This window comes from Falco peregrinus, chromosome 2 (assembly GCF_023634155.1).
Source record: "Falco peregrinus isolate bFalPer1 chromosome 2, bFalPer1.pri, whole genome shotgun sequence".
Taxonomy (NCBI): Eukaryota; Metazoa; Chordata; class Aves; order Falconiformes; family Falconidae; genus Falco; species Falco peregrinus.
Window position 1 is genome coordinate 59500522 of NC_073722.1, and position 11019 is coordinate 59511540.

Sequence of the window (11019 nt, forward strand, 5' to 3'; positions counted from 1 at the left end):
ATGACGATGTGATCCATAAATCAGGGTGGAGGTGTTGGCTCTGGATCTAAATAATTATTAAAAAAAAAAAAAAGTTGTTTTGTAGTTGCAACTGATTGTTCACTGTAGAGAATAAGAAGCCAATAGCAATATTCAGTAACTCCAAACTTGTCTTCCAATTTTAGGGATCACAAAGTTTAACAATAACAGAATTTGAACCAGAGGACCTAGAAACTCAGCTGTATGGAGACATACACCCAGGTTATAATGGACACATCATAGCAGACAAGCTAATCCAGAACAGAGATGAGCAGAAGCAGCTTCAGCTGGCAGAGGAGAAAAGAATTGAAGATCACTGGGGGATCTTGGAGGCTGAAAGGATAAGACAGATTGTAGAAATGGAAGAACAAAGAGAAATGGAAGAACAAAGATCCCAAGAACTTGAGCAGATGCAGAAAGAGCAGGAGAGACGGCGTGAAGAAGAGAGGAGGCAGTATCTCCCTGAAGGAGAGAAATCTTTGAAAATAGAAGAGCAAACATGCCATAAAGAGGAGAGAAGACTGCTGGAGGCTGAAAAGAGGCAAGAGCTGAAGGAGCAGAGGCGCCAGGAACTGGAGAAGCAGAGGCAGAAGGAGTTGGAGGAACAACAGAGACAAGACCTGGAAAAGCAGAAGCGCCAGGTACAAGAGGAGCAACAGAGACGAGAGCTGGAGGAGCAGAGGCGCCAGGAACAGGAGGAGCAACAGAGACGAGAGCTGGAGGAGCAGAGGCGCCAGGAACAGGAGGAGCAACAGAGACGAGAGCTGGAGGAGCAGAGGCGCCAGGAACAGGAGGAGCAACAGAGACGAGAGCTGGAGGAGCAGAGGCACCAGGAACAGGAGGAGCAACAGAGACGAGAGCTGGAGGAGCAGAGGCGCCAGGAACAGGAGGAGCAACAGAGACGAGAGCTGGAGGAGCAGAGGCGCCAGGAACAGGAGGAGCAACAGAGACGAGAGCTGGAGGAGCAGAGGCGCCAGGAACAGGAGGAGCAACAGAGACGAGAGCTGGAGGAGCAGAGGCGCCAGGAACAGGAGGAGCAACAGAGACAACTGGAAGAGCAGACGCACCAGGAACAGGAAGAGCAGAGACGTCAGAAGTTGGAGGAGCAGAAGCATCAGGAATGCGAAGAACAGAGGCACAAGGAGCTGAAGGAGAAAAAGAGTCGAGAGCTGGAGGAGCCGAAGAGGCTAAAGCTGGAAGAATTAAGGCAACGTGATGTTGAAAAATGGTGTCAAAAGGAAGAAGAAATGAATGGGCTGGTGGAACAAAAAGAACTTAAGGAACAAAATAAGGAAGAAAAACATAGACAAGAGCTAGAAGAGCTTCAAGAAGCTGAAATAAAACTGAAGCAGGAGAAAGAATCTGAGAGCCTCCAACAACAGAAGAAACAGGAGGAACAAAGGCAGCGTTTGAACGAGAAAGGAGAAAAGACAGAGCAGGAACAACCCCAGCAAGTAATGGATAAGAAAAAGAGATGGGAAGAGCAGAGAAAACACAAGCTCACAAAACAAATGCACTTGGAAAGTGCAGATGGTGTGCAACAAGATGAACTGAAGCAGCAAAAGGAACAAAATGAACAAGAATGGAACAAACTGGAAGAGCAGAAGCTAGACATAGAGGGACAAAATCTTCAGCAAAACCAACAAGAAAAATCCCTGGAACAGCAACAGGACAAGGATCAGTTGTGTTCAGGAGGGGCTGATAGGCATCCAGTAGAGGAGAAACTCCAAGGAGGATCAAGATCCCCAAAAATGAGCCAGCCAGAAAAAGGAAATAGAACAGCAGAAGAAGTTCTAGCCCAGAAACTGAAGAGAGAAGTTGAGGCTCAGGAACAAAAGCGAATAGGGGAAGAACTTCGGTGGCAAGAGGTAGATGAAAGACAAACTGCATCCAGACCCTTCACATTTCAAGTGTCTTCTGGAGATAAACAGATCATATTTCAGAAGGTGAATCTGAGTCCGGTCATGCCCGTCAAAGGAGCAGGACTCTCTTCTCCATCCATGAAAGACTGCAGGATGCACACTGGCACCAAGGGTTCTCACACACTGCCGTCATCTGTGTGTGTACCCCATACAGCTATTTTGGTTACCGGAGCACAGCTGTGTGGCACAGCAGTTAACTTGAACCAGATAAAGGACACGGCTTGTAAATCGTTACTTGGCTTAACAGAGGAAAGAAAAAATTTGGATATTCCTTCACCAGAGAAGGCCCAGAAAAAGAAACAGGATCCCAAACACAGTAGCAGTAAAATGAAATATGCCCAAGAGGCACTGAACAACCAGGCCGTGCTAGCTGAGTGGGCCTCTATCCGCTCCAGAATCCTAAAGAACGCAGAAAACAGCAAATATAACGAGAGAGACCGAGTAAGTGTCTGCAGACACAGTGATGACTGGACACCCCGAGGACGAAGTGCTCCCCACGGCAACTTGAGGAAAACCCTCTCTGCAAATGCCAAGTTCTCCATAACACCAGCATGGCAGAAATTTTCAGAAGCCTCAAGAAGCAATTCAGATGCTGAGAATGTAAGCGCGGCAAAAGGCAATGAAACAGTGGCTGTGGGGAGAATCGCTGGCTCATCTGCTGATTCAAAGGAAGATGTGACTTCCACTTTTAAGGATAACTTAGCTGAAAGGGCTAAAGAGAAAATGGAAACCCGTAGCGAAATGACAGACAACACAGAAGGCTGCAAATTTGCAAAAGACCTTCCATCTTTCCTTGTTCCAAGTTTTCCTCATTCTCCAAGTAAACAATTACCCCAGCCAGAATCTCCTGGTGCTCCGGAAAATCAGCAGAATAACAGCACAAAAAAATCAGACAAACAAGCACCAAATGGAGAAGAAAACGTTTCTCCTTTTGGGATAAAGTTACGGAGGACAAACTACTCTTTACGTTTCCATTACGATCAACAGGCAGAGCAAAGGAAAAAGAAAAGATACAGTGCAGGAGATAGTTTTGATGGCGTGCCAGACCCACTGGTGACAACAGAAGGTGAGAAAGAATCCTCTGTTTTTGCTCCACAAGAAAGTACACCCCCTGGCATGGGGAGAGCCAACATCCCTGGCAATTTCAAAGACTCAAAAGACTCTTCAGTTACTGTGGTGGAGATTTCCCAACAAGCGGGCATGCCAGTGGTCCTACCAGCCACCAGCCAGAGCGCTTTACCCCCTCATGAAAAATCAGCCTGCAAGTCACTGTTCCCACAGAAACCTGCTTTAGCTCCAAAGCCCACCAGCCAGACACCACCACCATCTCCTCTCTCTAAAGTGAACAGATCACACCTCGCCGATAAGTTAGGGCAAAGGCTGGCGAAAGCTGAATCAGAGGGTGGCTGGAGAAAAGAAGACAGAGTAAATGCAGTGCACCCCACACCATCCAATGAGTACAAAAATGAAGAGGAAGAAATCAGAGAAAAGAAGTCGTTTTTCCCATCTATAAGTATTCCGTGGAGAGAAAAAAATGACAAAAAGCCTGAGCCACTGAAGAAAGGTATATATTTTTCAAAGGTCATTTTTAGCTCCTGTCTGCATTTCTAAAATGAAATACTGGAGGTCCAGAGGAAGACATTTGGTCTTCAGCTATAATTTTTATCTGACATTGTATTTGTGGAGTACCACTACTTTGTTTAGGGTTTTCTGAATGAATGGGACTTCCCACCCCCACAACTTGATCCGGAAACACACAAACAGGGTGACCAGTGCGACCTGCTTTAAAAAGTTAATTTCAAGGAGGTAGCTGAAGTCTGCGTGTGTTTTCCTTGGTAGAGATGTTACCTAGCTAGTCAGAGGATGGACTCTTGTGTAATGGTGTCATCAGAGCAGAGGGAGTAGTTTTTATAATTTACATTATGTTGTTTCTTTTTTTAGGCAATATTATCTAGCTTAAAAAAATACTAAGACCTAGGTTCCCTTATAGTGCCTATCCTGGCCAAATTCTCTGTCTAACCCAATACAGCTGGACACAGGAGTCTGCATTTCAGAGGCACTCTTCAGTAACAGAAACAATTACAGTAGCCACAGTGGCTCTTCAGAGGAGGGTTGAAAGCCCCCGTGTACTAAAACAGTATTCTGTACAAGAGGAAAAATTCCCCTTTCAGTGTAAGGACACTCAAAAGAGCAAGGCAGGAATTCAGCATTTTATTAGGAAATCCCAATTTTTTTCCATTCTTGAATTTTGCAAGCATCAAGAGACTTCTAAAACCACATCTCAGTGGAACTGCTCCTCATTTTTTCCATTTTTTTACACTTTTCCCTTTCACGTCCATTTTTAAATGAGAATTTATGAAAACCAGTTGGAGGCACAGCTGCCAGCCCAGCAGAGCCTGGGCCAGTTGGGGGTCTCTGTGCTCACTACCTCTGCAACTTGGTGCTGCTCCCTGCCACTCACAGCTCTATACTGGGTGCTAGCCCCGATTTCATGCAGGGTACAGAAAGTGAAACGCTCAAATGACAATATATTTAAAAAAAAAAAAAAGAATTAAGAGGGGCTGCATTTACAGGAGTACATCATTTCAGCCCCCTTCTTTTGGCCAAAGTTTGGACACTCCTCTTGCCTTAATTCCGGCTGGAAAACCAGGGAACTGCAGTATGTAGTGGCTGGATCCCTTTTCATCACAGTTATAAACAATCAATGCGTATGTATCACTTTCACTTAAATATCTCAGACAGTGTAAATATTTGTAGTAAATAAAGCTATAAGTGTTTGGGGTAAAAAAAGGATAAATTTGGACAGCTGTATGACTGTGTTGAATTAGGTCTTATGTTGAATTAGGTCTTATTCTTCAGGCATAAAAACTGTTTCGGGATTTGACATACGGTCCACAAGGTCTGTGAATGGCACGGCAGTCAATGGGCTCAGCTCCAGAGTTTTCACAAGGTAGGGAAGTTGTACGGGTTTGCTTTAGAGAAGAGATATACATTACTCAACCAATTCTTGTCATGTTTTCTTTCAGAAAAGCCTGTCCTCCAGAGCAGGCATTCTTTAGATGGCTCTAAATTGATGGAAAAAGTCGAAACTTCACAACCGCTTTGGATTACATTAGCACTGCAAAAGCAAAAGGGATTTCGAGAGCAGCAAGCTACAAGGGAAGAGCGGAGACAAGCCAGAGAGGCGAAGCAAGCAGAGAAGCTGGCGAAAGAAAATGTAAACAATCTTTAGAAACCTGCCCATTATTACTGCTGATAACCTAATTATAACTGTTAGCTAGTTTTATTATGAGAAAGGTTTTTTTGGTTGGTTTGTTGGGTTTTTTTTAAAATGTTTGGTAGTAGTAGTCTGAAAGTTTGGAGTTCCCTTTTGCAAAAATGAGGCCTTCAGGAGAAAATAGTGTGCAATAGTGTGACAATTGTTGTGTAAACTCTGATGCCTTAATATCATGTGGTAGTTAACGGCAATCATAAGCATGACCACTGCACATATTGTATGCAATATGGCTCTTTCAAAGCTTGAGTAAGTTAAGATGTTAATCCTTAATGCTTGAGGAATAACAGCTGGCATGCTCACTTACAGGTGAATATAGGTGAATATTAGTGAGTTTGAATTTATTTTTATTGTAACATGTATTATTTGGATAAAATGCAGATGAAAGAAATGAACCACCACGTGAAACATCCAAATGCCTAAAGCAGGATGAATAGCTATTTACTATCTACGGTTTTCTATTAGTAAGGAAAACATTTCTTAAACACTGCAGAAGTGATGCTACACAAACAGTGATGCTGTATTTAGATACCACAGATGGTAAAAAAGGGAGATAATATTTTGATGTTTGTTATGAGACCTAAATTTTCTGATGAACACATGCATAACTACAGACATAGATAATTGGCAGAAGACAGCAGTGGGTGTGAAGTGCACACTGTTTCAGTGCTGTTATTTAACAGGTAGGGCTGGCTCAAATTGTTCAACATTTTGACTGAAATGAAAACATCACAAATTTATGAGTTGTGGGGTTTTTTACAGTCTCTATTGACTGTTAGTTCTAGAAATATCAGACTGTTTTGATCCTTTGCCAAAAAGGAAGGTTAAGGAAAGGACAGGCAATGAATGAAAGCATCATGTGTGACATCTCTTACTTGTAGCCATTGCATGACAGTTCTCATTTAGCACTTCTCCTTCTCTGTTCCAGGCTGCTGTAAGTAATCAGTCAGAAAATAAAAGCAGCAGCAGCAAAACAAGTACACTGCAGAAATCTACAACTCAGGAAGGGGAGAAGAAAATTGAGACCGCTGTTTCAAGACTGGAAAGAAGGGAGCAGCTGAAGAAGTCAAACACCCTTCCAACTTCTGTGACAGGTACAGTGAGAGATTCAGATTTACTCTAGGAATAATGCACTCAGAAATGGTATTGCATTTTTTTGAGAAGGTGAACGAGTGATTTTTTTTCCCCCCTTATATATGGGAATGGGTGATGAGGCACTGAACAGGTTTGCCCTGAGAAGCTGTAGCTGCCCCACCCCTGGCAGCGTTCAAGGCCAGGCTGGATGGGGCTCTGAGCAGCCTGGTCGAGTGGAAGGTGTCCCTGCCCTCGGCAGGGCGGTTGGGGCTGGATCACCTTTAAGGTCCCTTCCAACCCAAACCATTCTACGATCCTGTATTACCCTTAAAATTACAAATGCATTTGCTTTCAGCATGGAACAACACAACATGTCCCTGTCTCTCATGTGCTGGCTGTTATGCTGTAAGTGCATCATTTTACCAGGTTTTCACCAGGTTCCCCAGGTTGTTAAGGCTGCACTACTTCATTTCCTTACATTTGCCCTGGTTCAAGTTCAAAAAATTAGGCTATCTTCCCAAGCCATATCCAACACTATTTTTGGAACATGACTAATGCACATTAGAGAGGTTTGATTTACTATAAATCACAATTGCAGTGCTGTTTTGCCTTTAGGTTGGGTGTTAGCACAAAGGGGGAATGATACTTAACTTCTACAAAGTGTATTTGTGTAGGAAACGAAGCATATTGTGCTCCCAAACCTCCCAGTTTGCTAAGGAAAAATACTCACCCCAGAATATTTGGAATGAGTATTTTCATTTCATTCAAAAATGCACAACCCAGTCAATTCAGTTGAAGGTAGCCTGTCGCTACCTTCGAAGGAGGACTTCTACCTCCCAGTCAAGTATTTGGTATGGAAGGTTGGAACCAGAACCTACTACTTTATCTGTAACTTCAGTTAAGCTGAAACAATTCATATTCAAAAGGCAGGTGCATTAGAGTAAATACTTCCCCAAAAGGGCACAATATTTGGGGTGGTATAAAGCTGTTATTGAAATAGAAACTTGCCTAATATTTCCCTAGCCAACATGAGTCCTAGGCAAAAGGTTTTGGGGAATAGTACAGATAGGTGTTGAACAAACCTTTTTACAGGTTGCACAGTAGAGTGGGCTTCTTTGAAAGTAAATACCTATTTCAGCCGAGTCTATTTGGCACCACTGCAAGCCAAGAACCATGGAATGCAGCTACTGAAAGCAATGACATAATTCATTTATCTGATGTGTAATAGCAACGGCTGACAGTGCCACTCCTACATTACGGACTGTTGAGAGCTGAACAACCCCTGCACATGCCTGTGTTCAACTGGTTCAGCAGCTGTACGTGCACACTGCAGCTGCACGCCTGTGCAGATATCCCTCAGAACTTTACTTGCAACATCTTGGGTTAGACTAGATGATCTTTAAAGGCTCCTTCTAACCCAAATCATTCTACTGTCTCAAATAGAATGCCCAAAACTTTCATGCTGCCTGTTAGCCTGCTTCCAGTGTCCAAACTGGCCTTGGAGGCAGGCAGCTGGAGCAGCTTCACAGTATTCCTGTCAACCTGTAACAGGGCTCTATTGTAGCCCTGCCCCAAAAGATTCAGTAGTGTGAGGTTATGCTGTACATGGTCAGATCTAGCAGAAATCAAACTCTAGCACGACAGAGGATGCCAAATTAGATCAAAGAAGGGCTAAAACCTGATTATCCTTAGTCGAGCTGTCTGCACTAGAACACCTGAAACTAGAGAGTTTCAGAAGGAAATTCAGGAGGAATTAATGTAAATTAAAAGCAGAGAACTTGTTGATTCTAAAGGAAATAGTGACTGGATGTCCATGTGATTACTGGCTACATTTGTGGCCAGGTAGCCATTATCAGCTACACAAATATACTATATACAAGTATCTATTATGGACGATGACACCAGTTTGAGTTTCCCACAATTAGGAGAGCACTATGGCAGGAAAGCAGGCCAGAAATGTTTAAAACAAAAGTTTGCTGAGTCGTGCTCTAAGGACATGAAAAAACCACCCAAAACCTGAAGAAGTTGGTATAATTCAGACTTGCACTTGAGTCTTATACAACAGGAACTGATAAGAGGGTATAACCTTTAAAACAGCATCAATAAAAATAATTAGCTTTTCAAAGTGTCTGTCTACAGTAATAGCTGCTGCTACTGTTCATTTGCTTATAGCTAAAAATACATGATTAAAGATGTACTAAAAAGAAAAATAAACAATTACTGCCATCCATGCACTTTTAAAAACATTCAAAACCTGAAAGTGAAATGCAACTAAATGTAACTTGGATTGAACCTGTACATTTAACAAAAAAAAGCTTTTTGGCTCATAAAAAAGAAAATGTGTAAGGTGAGGAGTTATTTTGTAACCATGGTTTTTAGAGTTACTCCATAGGTTTCAGATAGGTCTAATTTCTATCCAGGTTGCCTTCAAGGGCATTCACTGTCTCAGAATTAAACAATTTTCCCACCTGACTTCTACAATATACTTCTACAGTTCTGCTGTGAAGTTGCTTGTTAGAAATCAGGTGCTTATTAGACACATTTTCTTGCTGAGACAGCTATTTGTCTTAAATATTCAGTTTTCAGGAAAACGTGACAAACAGCTATTGGAGAAACCAGGTTTGTTTCTTCTTCAGGACAGTCTCATGGGCATGGTTAACTGAGGCAGAAAACTAAAGGACCACTTTAGTCTCTGTGTTTATTTAAGAACCCTAATCTGAAGAGAGAATCTAAATCCTCCTGAATAGTTCGCTCACGTGTTCAGCAGCTGCATTACCAAAGAGAAAAAAAAATAATCCAGCTTTATTTCCCATTGTCTGCCACATTACAGATGTAATTACAATGGTTTATGTAAAGATGACAACTAGCAAATGGGAAATGTTTTCTCTGGATCTCACACAGACTAAAAATTTTGTCCCTATTTTTGTGTTACTTGGAGTCACCTCTGAAAAAGGAAACTCAGCTTGTCCTAACTTATTTTGCAAATACAATAAAAAGTAAGATTTAACTGAAAGGGTTGGAAATAAATACCAAGTTTTAGATCAGAACATCTTCACAGAAAAGAAGCCAAATCTTTAGAATCCTGCAACAAAGCAAAAGGTTCAACTAATGTTTTCTCTCTTTCCCTCCCCACCCCATCAAAAACAGTGGAAATTTCAGATTCTGTTCCACCTGCCACACTGGCAAAAGAGGTGGCCAAGAGGTTCTCTACACCTGATGCTAACCCTGTGTCAACGGAACCTGCCTGGCTTGCATTAGCCAAAAGGAAAGCAAAAGCCTGGAGTGACTGTCCACAGATCATAAAGTAAACTGTAAACTTACATCTCTATTGCTATTGATTGCTTTCTTTTTATTTATTCAGCTTTTTACACATGACAAAACTGAAAATGCATGTATTGAAGGACTGAAAACTGAACTGATTACCATTTTGCTCTAGCTCACTGTAAAGTCTACTCAACTCATATACTCCATTGCTTTGACAAACAGCTAAATAAGGTCATGGCAAAAATTTCAGAGCCAGACTCTCAAAAACTTAAAAATGCTCAGCTATTGGACGAAAATTTTAGCGAGTATCATAATAAGGGCCAGAACTTCAGTTCAGAAGCTCCTTAAATTCTGTGGGTATTCGGTTCTGAAATTTGAGATCTCTACAGTTAAGTGGAGATCTTTTTTTTTTTTTTTTTCTCCTCCAATGCTACATTGTTGAAAATTAAAGGCAAGATGCATGTTCCCTTCTCTTCTACCTAAATTTTTTTTAAGTGTTAAACTGTATGAAATGTCAGTTCTGTCTGCTCTTTGAAAGCTTCTTCCCTAATGAAGAACTTCAGGAGATATCATACTACCTGCAAATGCTAAGTAGAAAGTTGGTACCATCCAAGTATTGAGATAATTTCTTTTATCACAGGATTAATACATTATGTCTATATTCCCTTACTCCTCGGAAGAAAACAATTGATCCTACTTTTTTTTTTTTTTTTTAAAAGAAAGTAGTAATTTAAACAAAAATGTGAAAGAAGCCAGGGAGTTGGTGTTTCTTCTAGTCATCTAAGTGCATCACTGTTTGTGCTTCGCCATATTTAAGATGCATAGAGACAGTGATTGTAGATTACAACTTTAAATCAATCGACCTGAATTAAAATCAGTAAAACTTCCTGTGCTCATGTAGCTGTAGAATTTGTCTCAGTAAGTTCCCACAGGAGTAAGACTTGCAGAACTGAAGTTAACTGAGAACGGAAAGCTAAGTCAGTGAGAGTCTCAGGAGTTTTAACTCTGCATTCTTCCCGATTTTACTCCATGTGCAACTTCAGGTAGTTCAGATAACTTCCTGTACTTTGACCAATACAGCCAGAACACTTCCGAAAGAAGTATACTTACCCCATCTCAGGTACACTTTATTACGTCTTGTAACTAAATCAGAAATGTTCACCCCCTCCCTCTTACAAAAAAGGATAAAGTCCATAAATAGCTAGGTCTACATTTTAAAAAGTCATGCTAGTAAACAGATCTGTAACACACCCTTTTTTTTTTTTTTCAAGGAAGTCTTTAACAAAATTGAATGTCTCCTTATAACCTTAAGGCTCAAAGGAACCTTTAAGTCTACAACATCATACAGGGAGACATTATCATAAGAAGAAATTGCATTGTTATAGAATGATACCATATGTTTCATGAAAGTATATTTAGCCAAACTGCTGTATGCAGCATGAGGAGTAGCACTTTAAATTACGCAGA

The 11019-nt window shown here is 41.4% G+C and overlaps 1 protein-coding gene across 4 annotated transcripts in view; it reads left to right on the top strand.

The window, feature by feature from the left end:
- Window positions 1-10263, top strand: part of CRACD (capping protein inhibiting regulator of actin dynamics) — a 132031-nt gene extending 121768 nt beyond the window's left edge. For all 4 annotated transcript variants that reach the window (XM_055795424.1, XM_027779279.2, XM_027779277.2 and 1 more), the window contains 4 exons: window positions 165-3504; window positions 4967-5157; window positions 6143-6308; window positions 9436-10263. In XM_055795424.1, the coding sequence (XP_055651399.1) occupies window positions 165-3504; window positions 4967-5157; window positions 6143-6308; window positions 9436-9596 (3858 nt within the window). In that variant the 3' untranslated portion in view covers window positions 9597-10263. The remainder of the gene's footprint in view (window positions 1-164; window positions 3505-4966; window positions 5158-6142; window positions 6309-9435) is intronic.
- The last annotated feature ends 756 nt before the right edge of the window (window positions 10264-11019 follow it).